General features: G+C 37.1%; 6 protein-coding genes across 6 annotated transcripts; 3 read left to right on the top strand and 3 right to left on the bottom strand.

Moving 5' to 3' along the window:
* Positions 1–307: 307 nt before the first annotated feature.
* LOC108822676 (probable glycosyltransferase At5g03795) lies at positions 308–2,679 on the top strand. The gene is made up of 5 exons (XM_018595816.1): positions 308–851; positions 1,004–1,290; positions 1,839–2,071; positions 2,157–2,314; positions 2,397–2,679. Exons 1-5 carry the CDS (start codon positions 420–422, stop codon positions 2,496–2,498), a joined length of 1,212 nt encoding a protein of 403 aa, XP_018451318.1. The 5' UTR covers positions 308–419; the 3' UTR covers positions 2,499–2,679.
* A 42-nt stretch (positions 2,680–2,721) lies between these two features.
* LOC108822677 (uncharacterized) lies at positions 2,722–4,329 on the bottom strand. Its single transcript, XM_018595817.2, has 2 exons — positions 3,664–4,329; positions 2,722–3,444 (listed from the first exon to the last, which is right to left on the bottom strand). The coding sequence occupies exons 1-2, from the start codon at positions 4,031–4,033 to the stop codon at positions 3,395–3,397; spliced, it is 420 nt and encodes a 139-aa protein (XP_018451319.1). The 5' UTR covers positions 4,034–4,329; the 3' UTR covers positions 2,722–3,394.
* Positions 4,330–5,782: 1,453 nt separating this feature from the next.
* Positions 5,783–9,902, top strand: LOC130498375 (uncharacterized protein At4g38062-like). The gene is made up of 2 exons (XM_056991698.1): positions 5,783–6,412; positions 6,622–9,902. Exon 2 carries the CDS (start codon positions 6,662–6,664, stop codon positions 9,722–9,724), a length of 3,063 nt encoding a protein of 1,020 aa, XP_056847678.1. The 5' UTR covers positions 5,783–6,412; positions 6,622–6,661; the 3' UTR covers positions 9,725–9,902.
* A 721-nt stretch (positions 9,903–10,623) lies between these two features.
* LOC108819840 (transcription factor bHLH131) lies at positions 10,624–11,663 on the top strand. The gene is made up of 2 exons (XM_056991699.1): positions 10,624–10,918; positions 10,987–11,663. The coding sequence occupies exons 1-2, from the start codon at positions 10,667–10,669 to the stop codon at positions 11,383–11,385; spliced, it is 651 nt and encodes a 216-aa protein (XP_056847679.1). The 5' UTR covers positions 10,624–10,666; the 3' UTR covers positions 11,386–11,663.
* Positions 11,609–12,991, bottom strand: LOC108818719 (protein CURVATURE THYLAKOID 1D, chloroplastic-like). Its single transcript, XM_018591643.2, has 5 exons — positions 12,793–12,991; positions 12,368–12,594; positions 12,102–12,206; positions 11,937–12,008; positions 11,609–11,852 (listed from the first exon to the last, which is right to left on the bottom strand). Exons 1-5 carry the CDS (start codon positions 12,929–12,931, stop codon positions 11,781–11,783), a joined length of 615 nt encoding a protein of 204 aa, XP_018447145.1. The 5' UTR covers positions 12,932–12,991; the 3' UTR covers positions 11,609–11,780.
* A 999-nt stretch (positions 12,992–13,990) lies between these two features.
* On the bottom strand, positions 13,991–16,637 carry LOC108821342 (ATP-dependent 6-phosphofructokinase 5, chloroplastic-like). The gene is made up of 12 exons (XM_018594384.2): positions 16,274–16,637; positions 16,143–16,185; positions 15,995–16,068; positions 15,800–15,911; positions 15,623–15,718; positions 15,344–15,520; positions 15,107–15,247; positions 14,905–15,021; positions 14,723–14,827; positions 14,570–14,650; positions 14,367–14,495; positions 13,991–14,279 (listed from the first exon to the last, which is right to left on the bottom strand). Exons 1-12 carry the CDS (start codon positions 16,564–16,566, stop codon positions 14,112–14,114), a joined length of 1,536 nt encoding a protein of 511 aa, XP_018449886.1. The 5' UTR covers positions 16,567–16,637; the 3' UTR covers positions 13,991–14,111.
* Between the last annotated feature and the right edge of the window lie 4,328 nt (positions 16,638–20,965).

Raw genomic sequence — 20,965 nt, 5'->3', positions numbered from 1 at the left:
GTGTGTTTTTTTGGCAAAATTTTATTTTTGTGTCTTCTGAAAATATCGCTAAAGTATAAACAACAATATTAAATCTTTTATATAAAAAATAAAAAATTTAAAGATCAATTTACAAATAGAAAATTCAATAATAAAAATAAAGTTATAGATAGTATTCACTCAAATTTGAAGAAAAATTATCAATATCCTCATTTTTTTTCCTACTCAAAATAATATACTCCATTCTTAAATTTGAATATCATTAAAAAAGAGTTTTTTTTTTCTTAAAAACGATGCACCATTCTATTAAATAGCCCATGTACAAAGAAAAGCAATAATAGCCCATGTGAGCTTAGTGTCAAAGAAGAAACCAAATGCAGCGGAGATTGCTTTGATTGAACTCCGCAAAATCCAACACAGCTCTCCTTAGATCCCCTCCGATGACGATCACCACTAAACCGTCCTCGCCACTATGCTCACTCAAAGGATCCCTCCTCACCGTCGCCGCCCTCACTCTCCTCTCCCTCTTCTACCTCTCTCTCGACTCCCTACGCACTCCCCCTCCGCCGTCTCTCTCCGCGGCGGCGGAGTCCACGATCCACGTCCCAACCGACGAAGATTACTCCGACGTCTACCACTCTCCTGACTCGTTCCGTCTCAATTACGCGGAGATGGAGAGGAAGTTCAAGGTCTACATCTACCCGGACGGAGATCCCGCCACTTTCTACCAAACGCCGAGGAAACTCACCGGCAAATACGCCAGCGAAGGTTACTTCTTCCAGAACATCAGAGAGTCTCGTTTCCGCACGCTTGATCCCGAGGAGGCCCATCTCTTCTTCGTCCCTGTCTCCCCTCACAAGATGCGTGGCAAAGTATCTACCTTTACCCACTTTGGTTCGCCTTAAAGTTTGATTCTTTGTAACAAAAAGTTCGATGCTTTGTACTAAAAGTTTGAGTCTTTATACTAAAAGTTTGAGTCTTTATACTAAAAGTTTGATGCTTTTTTATTTTTATTTTGGTCCAGGGGACATTGTATGAGGACATGACTGTGATTGTTCGAGATTACGTTGATGGGTTGATAGCTAAGTATCCTTACTGGAACAGGACTTTAGGTGCGGATCATTTTTTCGTCACGTGCCATGACGTTGGTGTTAGAGCGTTTGAAGGGTCTCCGGTTATGATTAAGAATGCGATTAGGGTTGTGTGCTCTCCTAGTTACAATGTTAGTTTCGTTCCTCATAAAGATGTTGCTTTGCCTCAAGTCCTTCAGCCTTTTGCTCTCCCTGCCGGTGGCAATGACGTTGAGAACCGGTAAAAAACACTAGTAGCTTGTTATGAGTCCCACATCGACTAAGTAATAGCATAACTTGGTCTATATAAAGTTCCTTTGGTCCCCTCACTCTTAGGCTAGCTTTTGTGGTGAGTTCTACCTTTGGGCTTTGTATGGGCTTGGTTATGGGTTGATTGTGGGGTATTAAGCCAAATGATGCACTAAAGTGTATCAAATGGTATCAGAGCCGGTCGTTCCTGGCAGTGACGCGCGACGTCGGCAGGTTGGTGTTGAGGCAGAGCCTAGCACAGTGCCGGGGACGTCACTGTTTGAAGGAGGGGGTAATGTTATGAGTCCCACATCGACTAAGTAATAGCATAACTTGGTCTATATAAAGTTCCTTTGGTCCCCCCACTCTTAGGCTAGCTTTTGTGGTGGGTTCTACCTTTGGGCTTTGTATGGGCTTGGTTATGGGTTGATTGTGGGGTATTAAGCCAAATGATGCACTAAAGTGTATCATAGCTCTTTACCTCTTGTTTAGAACACTGATGTTACTAATACTGTTGTTAAACGGTGGTGTTACTTACAGGACGACGCTTGGTTTTTGGGCGGGTCATAGAAACTCCAAGATACGTGTGATACTCGCCCGCGTGTGGGAGAACGACACTGAGCTCGATATTTCAAACAACAGAATAAACAGAGCTACAGGGCATTTGGTATATCAGAAGAGATTCTACAGGACTAAGTTCTGCATATGTCCCGGTGGTTCTCAAGTCAACAGTGCTCGAATCACTGACTCAATCCATTACGGATGTGTTCCTGGTAATTAAGTGTTTCTCTTAAAATACTCTTCAAAGAAGGAAGACTAAAAACTTATGGTTGTTTGTTTGTTTGTTCTGTGGATCAGTTATATTGTCAGACTACTACGACCTTCCTTTCAACGACATTCTGAACTGGAGGAAGTTTGCGGTTGTACTCAGAGAGCGAGATGTGTATAACCTCAAGCAGATCCTCAAGAGCATACCGCAATCCGAGTTTGTTTCCTTGCATAACAACTTAGTCAAGGTACAGAACAAATTTTCTTTCACCATTGTCTTTGTATTATAACAAGAAGCTGATTGATTAGTCTTTGTTGTTTTTTTGGCAGGTTCAGAAGCATTTTCAATGGAACTCACCACCGGTTAAATTCGATGCGTTTCACATGATCATGTATGAACTATGGTTACGCCACCATGTCATCAAGTACTGAATCGAAGACTCTTTCTTCTTTTTTTTTTCTTTTCCAACGAGTAGATACGGTTCCAAGCAAAAAGAAAAAAGAAAAGCTAGTATGTACACTTCTTGTAAGTTTTTGTTATCATAGCTTATAACAGTAACACCAGACAACAACACTGCAATTCTTTGAGGAAATTTAATTATTTTTTTGTGAATTGTGTACTCTGTTCCATCCTGTGGATTACTCACTTAGCCAATTACAAGATAAACATATACTTTTTTTATTGTTTTGACACCAATGAATACATATATATACAGGAAAATGTCTTTAGAGAGTTACAATGGCATTACTGTTTCAAAATGTACAAAAAGATTAGTGGGTAGTTAACAAATTACATACAATCTGCAATCACTTCAAACTCAATCTTGACGAAGAAGAAGGGAGGGAGTTATATACATCACTCTTGTGAGTATTTACATTGAAGACTTTTTACATGAGTTTTCAGTCTCAATCCTCTTCCAGATCAACAAGTCCATCCATCATCTTGATATAAAAAAATATTCCTTTCCCAGGATCAATGTCAATTGTTCTCCATCCTCTTTCATTGATCGATCAATGTAACCAACTTGCATCATCTTCATATGAACCATAAAGCTGCTTCTTCTTTCGTAGCTTTTACAATCCCACACATTGTTTTTTTTTTCACTCTTTTTTTCTTGTTTTTTTGTTTCGGGCTTAATCCGTTTCCAGGATCAATATACAATACCAATCATCTTAATCTAAACTGTAAAACTATTTGAGCTTCTTCTTTTTTTTTTCCTCTTTTTCTTTTTTCTCTTTTTTTTTGAGTTTTCAGGGTTAATGTAGTAACCAAAATGGAATTAGAGAACTAAAACTACTTAACTAACTACAAAAGGAAGGAGACCTGGTCAAAGTTTCTGCAGAGATGAAAGCCATTGCTCCATGTAGTTCTTCCCATCTGCACCATTTTGATTCAAAGAAAACGGATCTTGAGCACTTTGGATTAGGACAAAAATGTTGAAACATCAAATAGCAAAGATTGTTGAATCACGTGGATCATTTACACATGGCGATACAAAAAAAAAACCTCTAAGAGAGCAACTATATTAATACCACTCTTATGCTATTAAACAACACCAAAGATTAGCATTAATATCAACCCCAAGAGACAACATACCAGGAGGCAAACCGTTGGGGAGATTCTTGACAGCAGACAAGAACTGGTTATTATTACCAGAGCCTTCAACGACAGCTCTGTAACAAGGAACCAGGACTAAGAAGCCACCATCATCTCCTTCTTCATCGGTTTGGAAACCAGGTCCATGTGGCTCAGTCCATCCAACAGACCACTCAGGCCCATCCCCAGCAGCAAGAGCCACAGATTCAGAGCCAGAAGACCCAAAGCTCTCAAGTTCCATCTCCTTCCTCTTGATAACCCTCCCTTTGTCTCGATTTATCTTTGTAGGGAACTTGAGAGCTTCCGTCTCTTTCTCCTTTTTACCACCTAACAACCACCAAGGCCAAGTCGGGATCTTTCTAATCATCATTTCAAGAATCGAACTCGAAGATTTCTGAAAAAAAAGGATCAAACTTTCGATCTGGGTTGTTGAAAGAGATTAGCTTTTTTCTGACAAAGAGTTGCAATCTTAGCTAAAAGACCAAAGTGTCTGTCACCATTAGGACACAACAAACCATTGAAGCAAAGATTTGAGAAACGAGATCAAACACCAGAAAGCGATTTAAAATTTTAATTTATGTATCGTCCTCTTCCATCATATCTCTCCGACCAAATGTGTCCCTTCTACTCAAGAGCTAGCCATCTCCTTCCTCTGCAATTTATAATTCGATTTCTCGGAAATTTTGGTTTAAGTTTCATCCAACGGCCACGATTTTACGATCGTCCCCTCCAATCATTAAGCTACGATTATATGATTGATACATACGAAAATACTATTATTTTGCTTTAGTTAATTACAAGGAAAAAGGGGACGCGTTACTATCGACCGTTGATACATGGACAAGTGGATCCCCAACCGTACAAAAATTGATGATGTGTTATATTTTATCCAATCCAGTTTTGCGTATATATGAGGCTCACGTTATTGACACGTGGCAATCTCATCTGCCTTTTGTTATCTGCCTATAGTTTCTCTTTTTTTTTCTGGTGGTTACGGGGAAAATCTTATGATGTTGGAGATAAGACTATATAATATACTTTTAGCGAATGTTCTAGAAATATTTGTACATGGTTTCACTTCTGTAATCGATTATATGCGTTGACTACCAAATTTTTATTTGTCTTTTTACATGTTTGTGATGATAAATAATAGTGTGAGAAATATTATTAAACTGAATAATATGTCATGTAGAAGAGATTTGTTTTCATGTTTGGTACTTATTGGTTATTATTGATGAAGTTTTGTATATATAATCGGTGGTTATGGATAAGTGTGATTTATAGCCAATAGTATTAGTTTATCGTTTTGGTCTCACCTGCTTAAGATATCAGTTAACAATGTATCCCATAAACAATTATATATAGTTCGGTTACAACAAAAAGATAAAAGCTACGATAAGATTAATTTGATTTAATTGCAATTAATCCTGTATATATTAAAATTTGTCAAACAGTATATCAGGAACATGCAATTTTTTCTTTTCTTTTTGTAAATAGGAACTTGCAATTAAGTGCTAATAAAGTAAACGTTGGTCTTGTCAACAGCTTGTGGTTGCCTCTCGTTGGTGTTGTTGTGTTGTCGAGAAATGGTGAACGCATACACGTACGAGAAAAATCATATAAAATGATTTAATCCCTAATTCGTTTAATTTGCCAACACACGCCAAAATCATCTAATTAGCCAACTAACTATAAAATGTCAAACCTTTATCTTCACACCTCTCCACTTGCGTGTAAGATGCATGTATCGTGTCTTGCTAACACGTATATTAGTTATCCATATTAGCTCATAAGCGAGTCATACGGTAAAATCCTACTCATTTTGTTATCGACTTATCGTTACATGATTTGATTCTGTATAAAACGTTACACAATCAAATTATACAAAAAGAGTAAAATAAAACAATAGATTTATGTTTTTTTTGTCTGACATATTCTCTTATACATAACATAAGTAGCGTTGACGTATGTATCTAAGAATAAAATACATGTGCACGTAAACGTAACGATCCTTGACAAGTTTATCAACGATAACGTGGAAGTTGCAGTTAACATCATCTTCCACAATAATGTTTGAGTTATTTTCACTCTAATCTCGATAAAAATAGGAAAGGTTTTATTGAAGCTTGCAGTTCAAACAACCATCTTCCACTTATGAAAACAAAGAAATAATCTGATTCACAATCAGGTTTCACTCTCTGCTGCTGTGGTGTTTGCCGGTATTGACAAGGAAATGAGGAATATCATCTCAGCTAGGAAAAATAGGAAAGGTTTTAGTTCTATGATGGTCATGTGGCTGAGTTGATTTTATTGTTGTTTTCCTTGATCCAACTTGTTTTTTAATTTCTTTTTTGCCAAGTTGGTTTCGAACTCTAGAGCTTTGTATAAGTCTTTTGTTCATATATGATATTTACGTTTTAGCAAAAAAAAAAAATAATAATCTCGATAAAAAAAAAATGTTTCTCGATCCTACTACTCCGACCACACAAAAAAAGATGGGCCGACACCATAAAGGCCCATATAATAAAGATGGGCTTATTAAGCGGAAGTCAGGTAACGATATTAACTAGATCTTCTCCGTTTGTGAACATTTGAAATTTTAAAAACTCTTTCCCCTTTCTCCTCCAACGGCTCCCTTTCTCAATCCCTAACTTTTGCTTCCTCTCTCCTCTCATTTTCTTTCTCTCTCTCTAGATTAATCGATTTCTTGGTGAAAGTTTCTGTTTGAAGATTCTGCATTTCAAATCAGGTACTTGAGACTTGTAGACTGTTTCGTAGATTTTCGTTACATGGTGCTATGAGATTAGTGTCTGTAAGTGTGATTAATTACCTCATGATGGAAAGAATCTCAGATTGAATCACTTTGTTTTTCGGATTGGTTAAGGTTATTAGATCTGGAATGAGATTGATAAAATTGGTTTTAATTTTTCAGTTTTGTTGTTCGATTTGCTTTTGTAGGTGGTAACAGCGAGAGTGTTTTTTTTTTAACCTTAAAACGATGGAGAAGGTGTACGAGGAGCTAGAAGAAGTCAAATCCGAGAACGAGAAGCTAAGAGGAGACTTCAGAAGCAAAGCAGAGCTTCTCGACAATCTAAAGAAGGTTCAGAACAAGCAGTTGGTAGAGATTCAACATGCGAGGTCAGTGATCGAGAAGCAAAGTTTCGAATCCGAGGAGAAGAGTAGAGAGATCTCCGAGCTGAAGCGGGCCAACGAGGATCTGGAGCGTTGTCTGAGAGAAAAGGATTCGGTTCTGAAGCGTTTGAGTGAGGCTAATGATAAGCTTAGAGCTGACTGGGAAGAGAAGGACCGTGGATTTGAAGACGAGAGGAGGAAGCTGGTGTTGGCTTTGGATGAAGCGAGCGAGAAAAACATTGACTTGGAGCAGAAGAGGAATGTTTATAGAGCTGAGATTGAGGGGCTGAAGGGGAGTTTAGCGTTAGCGGAGAAGAAGAAGATGGAAGCTGAGAGAACCGTTAGAGATTTGAAAGAAGCGAGAGGGAGAGATGACGTGGCGGTTAAAATGGAAGAGGAGAAGAGTAAGGTGGAGGAGAAGCTGAAATGGAAGAAGGAGCAGTTTAAGCATCTCGAGGAAGCTTATGAGAAGCTTGATAATACGTTCAAAGGTTGCAAGAAAGAGTGGGAGGGAGAGAGATCGACGCTTGTAGATGAAATATACTCTCTTCAGAGCAAGCTGGATTCGCAGACGAGAATCTCAGAGGATCTTGAGAAGAAGCTAAAGATGTGTAACGGTTTGCTGACTCAAGAAGAGACGAGAAGAAAGCGTCTCGAGATCCAGGTTTCTGAGCTTAAGGCTAAGTACGAAGACGCCTTTGCGGAGTACCGAGACGCGAGAAGGGAGCTGGATGATTTGGGTGGCAAAAGAGACGAGGAAGTTGCGGAGTTGAGACACTCCTTGGGTAAAAAAGAGGCGTATTTCAAGGAGATGAAGTACGAGAACGGTAAACTTGAACAGGAGAACCGCGAGCTGCTGGCTTCGTTGAGAGAGCTACAAGAAGCTACGATCCAGGGATCGGGAAGCTCTGCACTATCAAAGCTGAAAAACAAGTTTAGGAACCTGGAGAACACGCACAAGAACTGTTCAGCTAATCTAAGGAGTAAAGAATCTGAATGGAGTTCTCAACTGAAGAAGATGGCTGAAGAGATGAATGATTATAAGTTGCAGCTGAGAAGCAAGGATGCGGCAGTGAATGAGCTTGAGTTGGAGCTTGAAAACTTTCATTCCTCGGCAGATAAAATGAGGCTACAGTATGAAGAGGTCTCGGTTATGTTCTTGGTGTTAAGTAGGGCAGTGTCTGAGGCTCAGTCAAGGCTTGTGAATGTCACAGATGAACATACCAAAGATGAGAGAAGCAAAGAGAAAAGGTATTCTCTATTGATTGAGCAGCTAGAGCAAAAGAATGTTGCGCTGGCCAAGGCGCGTGAGGAGACTGAAGCAGAACGTGAAAGGGTTGCCTGCTTGCTGAAAAGAATTGAAACGCTGGATCATTTTGAAGAAGAGAATCTTCAGATGCAGAAGGAGGTAGAGAGGTACAAACAAACAGTTGAGGAGTCATCTAAACTCCAAACTCAGATGAAAGAGAAACTGAAAGAGGCTGAAATCGACTTCGAAGAGAAGCTTCTGCAAGTCTGCGATGCACTTGACAACACAAACTCGGACCTCGTTGCAGAACGTGAGAAAGTCATGAATTTAACAAGGCAGGTTGAGTCCTTTAGTATTGTCAAAGAGAAGGTTGTAGCGATGGAAAACGAAGTTCAGAAGCAAAAGGAGATGCTGGAGGAATCAGAGAAGCATCGGTTGATTGTAGAGGAGCAGATTACGCAGCTTGAAAGTGATTCCAAGGAGAATATTAGAGAGCTCTGCAGCAAGGTGGACACTGCATATGCAAAGTTAGCAGAAGAGGTTGAGAAGAATGTCTCATTGATAAGAAACGAAGAGCAGAGACAAAGAGAGCTTGAAAGTTACAAGGAGAAGCTTGAGAAGTCGACTAAAAGTCAAATTCTATTACAAGAGAATGTTGTAGAGATGGAAAGCCACTCGAAAAGGAAACTTGCTGAAGTTTCCGAGGCCTTAGAAGCAGCAAACTGTGAACTGTCTGATAAAACATCTGAAGCGTACCAGCTTGAGTTCCAGTTATGGGTCTGGAAATCTATTGCTAAAAGGCTGAAAGTGGAACTCGAGGAAAACCAGAGCCTGCGCAAAAGAGTGGAAGCTTCTCTTCTTGAACAGGTTACAGTTGGAGAAGCCGTGATGCAAGAGAAAAATGAGCTGGTGCATAAACTAAACGCTATCACCTCTGAAAGTTCCAAGACAGCTGCTATGTCTGATACAGAGAAAGAAATCCTTATAAAGATCATGAGGGAGAAGGACAAGAACTTGGAAGAGGTCCAGAGAGAGGTAGAGCTGTCTCAACAAGAATCACTTACAAGGGAACTTGAGGGTGCTGTTTTGGCGCATATAACTGCAGAGAGGGTGTTGCAGAACGAGAGAGATGAATTAAAGTCTGTATCTTTGCTTCTGGAACAGAAGCAAAACGAGGCTACTGTGGTTTACAAAGCATGGGAGAAACTGGCTGCAAGTAAGATTCTTACAGAGGTAGAAACCGAGGCGAAGAAGCTGATGATTATAGAACTCGAAGAGGAAATCTCTAGTGTTAGCCAGAAGCTAGAAAGATCCGATGAGTATGTTTCTTGTTTCAGAGCAGAAGTGGAGTCGTCTAAGCAGGGAGAGTTAAGAGAAGTAACCACGCAGATGCAGGAAAAGCTAAGAACTTCAGAAGCGGACAAGAGAGAGTTAGTTAAACAAGTCGCATGTTTGTCATCAGAAAGACAAAATCTTCTCTGTTTTATCAGCGAACTGGAGAATGGAATGTCGAAGCAGTGTGATGAAGACACGAAGCTGTTGAAGGCTTTGGAGAAAACAGTCCAACGTTGTGATGGAATTGGTAAAGAGAACAACAATGTTGGTTCTCCAAGATTGGTAATGAAGCATGAAGATGTTGGGGTTGAAGACAGATCACCGTTTAGACAACTTAACCATTAGACTTAGTAGTTTGATTCCATTCCACAAAGACACAATGTTTTTTTAGTTGTTTTATTCGCAGTAAAACTTGTTTTTCATGTTTTATCTAAGGAAACCCTCTTGCTTAACAGAGGTTTCTCTCATTGTATAATAAACAAATGTACTATGGTTTGTTTATTAATCATTTATTTTTCTTTAACACATATTTAAACTATCTTAAATCATTTATATATTTAGAGTACTTTGGACTATTAGTCTATTGCCGACGGGGATTGCTGTAATTTGGCTGTGTTCAGAGATGATACTTGCCAATACATGGAACTTTAAGAAAGTTTTTAAAAGTTGAATTAATAAACATATTATTGACTATTTTAGATATACAGACAAGCCTACAAAACAGATAATAATGTTTACCGTTTGGAGTTCATCTTAAATCGGTTCAAAATTAAATAAATTTCTTTATTTTTAGTAGTTTTGTTTGAATAAGATTGTATTGTCGTTACTCATTAGCATGCTTAATTGTTTGAGTTGATTACAAGACACTTTTTGTCTTTCTTTTACACTTAAGAGTCACTTCACTTTCCACAAAGATTGTAGTTTTCAATTTTCTTGAGATATCTCAATCTTTATTGTATCCTCTCATTATTGTTTGTTCTCTAAGTTAATTATTACAGTATATTCTCGTGCTTATTTCCCATTAATCACCCATTTATTACAAAATTTGGAGATCTTCTCATTGGTATCTTTCTTATTACTACAAGGCTTTGTTGGTCCTTATATGTACACACAACAAATCAACATTCCCTCCATTGTTTTTATCGATCTCTCCCTTCTCTTGGTGTCGCAATGGTTTTACTTCAGCATGTAAGTCTCTTCCTGCTACTTTCTTTCTCTACAAGCAACCAAACTTCTCGTTCCTCTCTGAATCATGTTTTGCGTGTATAAACGCAGTTAGAGCAAGGGATGCGTCCACTTTCTCAGCGTTACAATGCAACGGCGTATTCAACAACAATGGGAAGAAACTTCTTCACAACTGGACCCGCAAGCAGCAACCTATTCTCCTCCAGAGGGTACTCAGCCAATGCAAAGCCAAAGTCAAAAACCGAGTCTAAGGAAGTGGCTGCAAAGAAACATAGCGACGCAGAGAGAAGAAGACGGCTTCGGATTAACTGTCAGTTTGAAGCTCTTCGGACCACTCTTCCAAATTTAATCAAAGTAAGTTTAGTTTATGCATTCTCTATTACACCAATCAAAGATAGTTAACACTTTCGTAAACTTAACAGCAGGACAAAGCATCTGTGCTAATAGAGACTGTTAGGTACTTCAAGGAACTAAAGAAGCTGGTTAACGAGATACCAACCACACCGTCTTTAGAAGACAGCTTGAGATTGGGTCAATGTAAGAACAGAGACTTTGCGAGAGTGGTGTTCAGCTGTAGCGACAGAGAAGGGCTGATGTCGGAGGTAGCAGAGTCGATGAAAGCAGCGAATGCAAAGGCGGTGAGAGCTGAGATGATGACGGTAGGTGGAAGAACCAAGTGTGTGTTGTTTGTTCAAGGTGTGAGTGGGAATGAAGGTTTGGTTAAGCTCAAGAAAGCATTGAAACCTGTGGTGAATCGTAAACCAGAGGCGAAAGACAACAGCAGCAGTGGAGGATCGTTAATGTTGCCTCAGCAGCAATGAGTGCGTTCTTCTGTGTACACATCTGTCTCTATACTAGTCCCCATTAGAGAAGGTAGATAGATAGATGTAAAGGTATATAGAAGCCCAAGTGTTATTGAATTTGGGTGGACACACACTTACACAGTCTATTATATGAATAAAAACGGTTGCACCTCTTTCCTCACTCCACCACCTTGGAAGTAACTACTTGGAACAAAACACACTTAGAATTTAAGAGACTTACTAGTGGAACCTTTTCTAAAAATTCTTCTATATATCAAAAGATGTTCTTCAACACTCTGAACCAAAAAAACGACCAACTATTTTTTTTTCCTAAGAACAGTTCAGTGGGAAGGGAAACATGTTTTTCTTTTTTCCATTCTACACACGCAACAAAAAAAAAGAAGACCAACTACTCAATCACTATCAGAGCCAAGAACTTGCTTCTTGATGTCACTAATCTTCATCTTGAGTTCTTCTCTATTACTCTGCAAATAAAATTCAAATCGTTGTTCTTACTGAGAAATGAAAAAAAAAATCTGTATAAACTCAATTTATAAGACATTCCATACCTTAAAGAGTAAATAACGTGTAGTGAACCAGAGTGTGTATCCGAGACCAACCACTTCCATCAGCTTAGGTAACTGAAAACAAAATAAAATGTTACTACTTAACATATATATCCTCACATGTTTGGAGGGGAAACAAAAACAAAAGGGTGGCTCAAGTGAACTAACCAGGGGAACTGATTCAAGAGAACCAACGATTGCAGAAGTCAAGTAGACAGCAAGTACCGCACCAAACCCATAGAGCAGGATCGAATACGTGTTGTCTGAGTCCAGCTGCATTAACAAATCCAAACATCAACTGCTTACTTACATCTTTGTCTTCATAGTCAACATTATACTATGTAGTCTCTATGAACAAGAGGCATTTCATCGAACAAGTGGTGTACAGTCAAAACTCAAAGCAAATATCTACAAGTGATATGTAATGAAAATACCTTGATATCGTTGAAGAACTCTAAGGAGGCTTGAGCTTGCTCGTTTTCAGATTGAGCTTCACTAGTGAAGATTCTCTCTTCGACTGCATCTTGAGCTTCACTAGTAAAGTTATCCTCTTTGTCTGCAACTACTTCAGGCTTCTTCTCAAGACCAAAGTCATTTACTCCCGATGACGTGTCTTCAGACACTGTTTCTCCTGGAAACTTCCTCGTACATCGCAACTTGCCTTTTTCCAATTGGAAAAAAAAAACACAAAAACAGACATTAAAGTTTGTGTCTTGATGGCAACTGGCAAGAAAAACATTAATCAATTTCAAAAACGATAATCCTCCTTATACACAGAAGAAACACAAAGGAGTGAATCACATAGCAGTATAGCACGAAAGCAAAACAGGAAGGAGGAGTGTTTCTTTGTTTCTCTTACGGGATTGAAGACGGAGAGATGCAACGTTGTCCTGTCGAGGGAGTGAGATCCTACGCACATCGTTTCCGGAGAGATATACGTGGCGCCTGGTGCTAGAAGAAGGGACGTGAGTGATGGTACTGACTGTGGAGAGCTCCATTTCCTTACTGACGAATTAACCAAAGTCTCTTTCGCTTTCTGAAAATCGGTGAGAAGGTAGCTTCCTCTAGGGTTTTAGTCTGTGGACCTATTTGGTCTTTATTATCAGCCCAATTATAGTTTTAATGGGCCGGCCCCTTATTAACAATTTGGTTTGTTTTTTATACGATGCATCATGCGTCTAGTTAAAAACAAAGATGTTGTAGACACAGCTTTTCGACGACCATAATTTGTAAAATTCTCATGAAAAATATAGTTTGCGTCTTTGTGACTCAAACGTGTAACCATTTTTAATTCACAACATTTCTTCAGTAAAAATTTATGTCGAATGTCATCGGTTTAGAATAACTGACTGAACTGTTTTTAGATGTTGTTAGCTAAACATATGCATTGTTGTTTGTTTACACTTTGTCAGGATCGGTCCTGGCCAAATCTGAATGAAACATTCAGCTATGGAACCCTAAATCTTTTAAGAAAATTGTATATATATATATATATATATAAATTTCCAAATTTGTTGAAAAAGAGTTTGTTGCAACTTTTAATAAATCGCTAATGGAGATCGAAGAGAATAGAAACAATCGTGGAGATGGGAAAAGAAAATTGTGATAACTGATATAAGTGAGAGAGACCTTAACGATCCTTTTCAAGCCCTCCAATTATAATTTATATTTATTTAATTTTATTGAATTTTTTGTTTAACCTGGGGGTATCCCAGGCCCAGAAGGCCCAGACTAATCCCCAAGGGGAAGGAATGCCCACGGATAGACGCCCCTCCCAGTTTTTCAAATGGGCCGAAAGCATGGCCCATATCCGTGTGGGTGACAAGAGCGTTGCAAGGTAGTTCCCTCCGGCGTGGATCGAACCCCCTACCTGGGTGCAGGCGGGGACCCGTCCTAACCATTGGGCTACAACGTCTTGTCGAAAATTTTATTGAATTGATATACAAAAGTCAATAGATATTCGAATCCTAAAAATGAGAAACAAGGCTTGGGTTATTGAAGCTCGAAAAATATGAATAGTCAAGTGTATTTCTCGTGATACCTTAACAACCATTTTCTCTCTATACATTTCTACAGAAACTTTTGAAAATCTTCTTGACATGGAAAGAAGACGTGTCTAGTTTTATTCTTCTAGAACGTCTTTAAAAGAAAAAAAAAAGTCACAAATGTGATAAGGACTTAGATAAAATCAGGTTGACCAGTGGAAGTTAAGCAACGATGCCACATTCGACTATTGGGATCAACTGATTTATCATAAGCAATCACTTCAGGAATTGGTAAGTAAGCATAATGATTGTTTATTATCCCCACAGTGATCCCACTATACCCAGCAAACGCTCCATGTACCTGTGACACATAGAGTGTAATGTTACGTTACATCAAATATGTGTTGAAGCAGCGTAGACATGAGTTTTAGTTATAAAAGACTTTTACAGCGTTTTGTCCTAAGACCGTGCAGAGGATTCCATCTGATGCATTTGCACGTACAGCTCGGATCATGTATGTTGGATCTATGTACTTTACATCTGCCGAAACACCAATCTCCTTGAAGTACTTTTTCGTCTATATAATACAATCTCTAGGTGTCAGTTTATTTATTTTGTTTTATAAGTAAAATACAAATGTCACAAACAAACCTCTTGTTGAATGTGAACACCAATATCACCGAGTACTTTGTTTCCAGATGCATCTTTTGCATTTGTATTCTCAAGAAAACTCTGCAATAATCAAAGTAAGGGAGAGGAGGTTAACGTTCTCGTTCATTGAGAGGTTTTTTAGAGTTTTGTTACCTGTCCTGCTCCTTCCGCAACGCAAACTACAGCAGAGCCTTTTGTTTCGATAAGGTAGTTCAGATGTTTCAGTACACCATCAGGTCCATGGAGGTTGAAAGGAACCTTTTGAAAGTGGAATGACTATAAGCAAAATATCTTTCCAAGTGTTTCTGACAATTTAAGATAAAAACAGAACGTACTTCGGGAATGAGACAAATGTCGACTTGTCCGCTGGCTAAGGATGCTTGCATGGCAATGAATCCACTGCTACGACCCATCAGTTTCACAACGCCTATGCCATGGTAAGCACTATGTGCCTGATCACAATGACCATACAAAGCAAAAGAAACATCTTTTTAATCTGTTTTAGAAGAGTAATTATTTTTGCTTGAAAGTACCTACCTCGATGTATGCAGAGTTAATAGCTCGTTGTGCTTCTTCAACGGCAGTGTCAAACCCAAAAGTTTTATCCATATGCAAAATATCATTGTCTATGGTTTTAGGTACACCAACCACAGCTACCTTCATCCTTCTTTTGAGACACTGAAAACAGTAACAAAATAGAGTGTAATAAAGAGTAAATCAAAGCAAATAAACTTTTATTAAATGGTTACAGTTTTTGACTTAATAAGTAGCAACCTCATTGTGTATAGCATTGGCACCAGCATGTGTTCCATTACCACCAAGGACAAAAAGCATGTTGATTCCTCTCTCCTCCATGCTGTCCACAATCTCAGTAACAGTCGGTCCTCCACGTGAAACACCGAGCAAACTTCCACCGGAAAGATGAATGTTCTGCACCACTTTCCTTGACAGCTAAACAATCAAATTAGTCCAAGTATATTATTAGTCTTCTTGGCTAATAAGCAGTTTAAAAACAAAAGGAGTAAGCCATGTTCTTGAAATAACTATTATTACAGGGATTTCAGGTAGGTTCTTATCAGAAAAGCCACGGTAACCAAAAGGAATCCCAACAATGTTCTTCACACCATATATCTCTAAAGTGATGACAATCTGCCACATTACAAAATCTTATTATATATATATAAAAAGAACAATATGTTTCACATGAATCTCTCTCAAAGAAAATCTCACATGTCTAATGACATCATTAAGACCAGGACAAAGCCCACCACACGTAACAATAGCTGCCTTAACTCCCTCAGGTCTGAAGTAAATCTTTTCCCGTGGCCCAGCACGATGAACCCTAAATGATCAATCCTTGTAAAACTTCCATTACACAACCAAAATCACAAGAGCTACTTTTTTTAATCATGTTAATATTATTACCATTGCTGGATCCAAGTGCAGCCAGGGTCAATACACACTGCTCCAGCAGAATCTGGTGATGAGTAGTTTATAACCTGATCAAAAACCAATCAAATATTAATGTTGCCCTAGATCATAATTGTGCTCATTTAGAGAAGAATAAAAGTACCTTGAGGAGTACTCTATCTTTGTTATTAATGTACGTCGGAGACCTACCGGAGAAAACAAAAAAAAGAATAATAATACAAAGTTTTGACCTAAAACGTTCATTAGGTCAATGGATTATGGAAATAACATAACCTCATCTTGAGGCAAAAAGTGGAAGGAATGGCTTCTGCATCAGGGAACGCATCAGTGATATGAGGGATGTTGAATTTTTCTTCGAAGTCTCTCTCAAACTTTAGTTTCCACTCGGGATCGCTTAGATCAATCGCAGTTTCTCTAGCCGCCGCCGCAGCTACTCGATGAAACCGCACCGAGTTCGCCGGGAATCTCGGTTTACGGAGGATCAAAGAACCGGGTCGGGCAGACTGGAAGAGAACGCGGTTCTTGGGAGATATGCACATGGTGGCTGAACAGAGAAGTGCATCCATGGAGAAGAATCGTGTGATCTCTGCCTTTACAGTTCCTATTTTGGAGGGAGTTTAAAGGGTTCTTTGTTGTTTTTAATTGGTTTGGTTTGTATATAAACTATTATCATGATTTTTTTTAAAGATTTAGTAAATAACTATCTAATTCAAATCAAAAAACCAAAATTCATGTTTTCTTATAAATTACTGCATCGTAAATTTTGTTTTTTGGTAAAAAGTATTACTATATTTATATATTTCTAATAAAATGAAATATAAAAAGTTAAAACTGATAACATAATTACTATTCCAAATTATTAAACAATATTTTTAACATATATAACTCTTTTTTAAATATCTAATGACAAATTAACAAAATTCTTATAGTTATCAAAATAAATTTATATTAATTACTAAAATAAGTATTTTAAGTTATGGAAAAAAAGTATTTTAAGTTATGAAATGAACTTATATACGTATTTGTAAGTAATATTGTGGTACTATTCTTAAAATTTCATGATCACTATTTTAATAATTTCAAATGGATCAAGAACTTAAACCATAAGTCAGTTACTTTGAAATATTAGATAAAACCAATACCAAATAAACCAAGTTTTAGAACAACAAAAACTATAGCAAATTAAAATAAAACTAAGAACTTGTTAGTAAAATTTTAAATAAAATTAAATCCACTAAAATAATACTAGAAATAAAAAAGAAAACCAAAAAAATGAAAGCCAAAATTTAAATTAAAAAACAAAATCTAAGCAAACAATTAATACCTTATTTTATCATTATTCTCACACAAAAAAAATGATGTTTTTAATTTAAGCCGTCTCCTCTTTAATTTTTTTTTTTTAAACTTACCTTCACGAATTGACAAGTTATCGCATTACATCACATTGTAGTGGTACATATGTAACTAAAAATATCTATATATATAAAAGAGAAAGAGAGTTAGTTCTCTCCTGCTGACACGTAAGCGTCCACGTCAGAAATTCGCTTAATTTCCTTGCGACACGTGTCCATTAGAGTCAAAACGCAGCGAATCATTAAATTGTCTTGATGGGCTTCGTTTGTCTTCCTTTTTAATAGGCTTTTTGGAAGTTAAAATTCTAAGCCCGGCGAAGAAAGATATGTGGCGGTGAAATGGATTTTGTCTCTTCTCTATGTGTGGCGGCGATCCGATGACTTCTGGGCTTCCTCTTATGTCTTGCAACAGTGTGATTAATGGCTTCCTTTAAATCCTTTAGTGGCTCTATCACAATGTATTCAAAGCTTCCTAATGATCTTAGAGACGGTGCCAGGATTTGTATAAATAGAGGTGGGATCACATCTCCTCTTCTTATCTCTTTCATCTGGGACTGAAAAAATTGAAATGGCGAATTCCAGAGCTTTTTACTCCGACATCAAAACCGGCAAGTGCTCCTCCGTCGTGGAGGCCCGGCTCCTGAGGTTCTGGGATACAAGAAACGTGAAACGTGGGGGGATCTGATGTGGGTCGACATGCTCTTTGTGGATGTCAATGTGAGCTTTTTTTTACGGTTTGTGGTTGAACAAAAAATTTCTATGAATTTTGTGTGTTTTGTTAGAGTCAATATTTTTAAAAATTTTGTGTGTTTCCGGCGAGCTTCATTCGTTTTATATATAAAGATTCCGGCGAACCTCTTTATGTTTTGTTAGATTTTAAATTCTGGTTTTGATTTTAGGAATAAAACCTCTACTGATTGTTGAGTTTGCAAAATACTGTGTAACCCCTTCGTGTTTGTTCGTTTTGGTATTTAAGTTTATATGATTTTTATTCCGGTGACTCTCTTCATGTTTTAGTTTTTCCAGATCTTTAAAGTTACGTGTCTAACAATATTTCAGCGAACCACTTCGTGTTTGTTTGTTTTTAATTGAAGGGAAGGTTCTTCTGTTGGAGAGCATCACCGGCGTCGTCTTCTTCCATATACAGTGGCAAAATCCAGATCTCTGATTGCTATTAAAATCCCAGGTATGACTGTCCAATCGTTACCTTGAGAGAACAATGTTTTCTAATACTGTTTTCCAGTAATTACAGAAATCTGTAATTGGCCAAATAGGTGAATTAGAGACATTGGAATTTAACAGAACAGAGTTAGAGTTTCTGTTTTTGATTGGATTCAATAAAATTGATGTGGTTTGATCAATAGAAAGAAGATTACAAGCTGAGACTCGCAGATTTCAGTAATATGTATCGATCATACTTGCATTTCACCTTTGAAAACCTTTTGGAGCGGTTCTCATCACAATGAGTTCTATAAAGTTCTGTACTTTACCTAAACCACTTCGCAAATATTAACATTCTATATTATGCAATACTTTTACCTATAAGAGAGAATATTCTTGCATGTTTATCGAGTTAGATTATACTCTTGGATTTATATGATTTCACTCAAGGCTTTTGATTCTGCATTGACTCGACCCTTATATCTCTTTTTTTGTGATCGACAGGGTGAACCAAGTAAGTCGTTCTTCAAGGAAGTTTCCTAATTTTTACGGTCCACCTTGGTCCAAGATACTACCGGGACTCATTGACTCAAAACTTTGAAGCACCTGATGAAAGAAGGTGCCATCTGTGAGCCAAGCTATAACGGTTCGAGTAAATATATGTAGTAATATTAAGAAAGTTTTGATTCCAGTAATCTTTCTCCAAGATATAAATATTTACCCTGTATAGTTTTAAGTACCACTATCTTTTTATCTTATGTAGTAGTATATTGAAAACCTTATGTGATAAGAATCTATCATTCTCAGAATTCAAAAAGTTTCCACATGGTGGAAGGGATGTAACACTTTTTACGTCCTATGAGTTCCAGAACCTATAATCACGTGGTCAGTCGCCACCGTTTCAACAGTGGTATCCCCACTTTGGTTCAGCTAGCGTTCCATTACATGGCAGTTAAGTTTAAGTGGGTTACTCTTCATTGACCGGAAAAAGCTGTATATTTCTTGGAGCAAGAGTGTGCTCAAGTTAGCTATGGCACCTATTCATCTCTCAAGTTAGCTATGGAGATTCTGAAATGGAATGAAGAGAAAACAAGTTTAATGTAAATAGTGACCCCTATATGGAATAGAGATTCCTACACATTGATGTTAATTGATTAAGATGCAGCTCAGCTCATTCATCTCTTTTTTTAATAGGACTTGACCATTGCAGCTTTTAGCAACAAAACCATGACTTGAACCCCTATAAATAGACTGTTCTATAAAGTACGCTCACATTAGCAGATTAACAATTCTGTCTCTGGTGGGATTACCATGACAAAATTCACTCACCGGAAATCTAACGTACCTCAACAATATCTATTGAGAACAATATTCACTAACCAGAAATCTAACGTACCTCAACCATATCTATTGAGAATATCTTGATTATCTTTTACACTGAGTTTTATTCTAGAATAATATTTTAACTATAGTTAAATTGCAATATATTGTTTTGTTTATATTAAAATAGTATATTCAATAATAATATTTTCATAGAAGTTTTGGTATTTTTGTAATGCATGCAACATTTTTCATAAGAGCTGTTTTAACTATTTGTATGAAATTTCTTTTTTAAATATGAGATACGGTTTATTTTACTGAAAACAATGAATATATAAGTTAGCTATAATTATTATGATTATAAAAAATATATTATAAGCACAAGAAAATATATTATAAAAATATATTATTTGATGTTTTAGTACTTGCACAATTTAAGAAAAAGAATACTTTCACCAAAATCATTTGATTACAACAAAAAATAACTATAACAATTAATCATACAAAAATAATAATTTAGATCACAAAAATAAAATATAATCCGCCCGTAGGGCGGGCTGACCCTAGTATACTATGGACAAATGAATATGTACGTGAGAGTGTCACGTAACTCACTGTCGATCTCTATTCCAATAAAACAACATAAATTCCCAGTAATATTATTATTATTATTTCATTATTTTTTTTTTCAAAAAGCATTTAAATATTATTATATATGTTTACAAAACGATCTAATAAAAATACACAGTAATGGAACAACATACATCGTATACTATTTGAAATTGCTTTCTTGGTTAAAGATCAGCACAATCTTTTTTTTTTCGACAAGATCAGCACAATCATTTGTTGCCTTTGTGTCGTATTTCATTGAGTAGCATTGTAGCAAGAAAAACAACATAAAAATAAAATGTTATTTAATCATTATCAGTGGGAAATCATTTTTAGCTAACTTAAGAAACAATGTGGATATATAACATGGTATGTGATTAAATTGATTAAGAAGCAAAAACAAGTAAAATAATATGAATGAAGAGATTATAAAAATAATAGTAGCAATTCTAAACCCAAAGCAATACAAAAGTTTTTAAACAATATCGTGATCAGAGAGGGAGAGAGAGAGAGAGAGAGAGAG

The sequence above is a fragment of the Raphanus sativus genome, chromosome 8, assembly GCF_000801105.2.
Source record: "Raphanus sativus cultivar WK10039 chromosome 8, ASM80110v3, whole genome shotgun sequence".
NCBI lineage: Eukaryota > Viridiplantae > Streptophyta > Magnoliopsida > Brassicales > Brassicaceae > Raphanus > Raphanus sativus.
The sequence above is the reverse complement of the archived record's forward strand: the minus strand, read 5'-3'. Positions and strand labels throughout refer to the sequence as shown.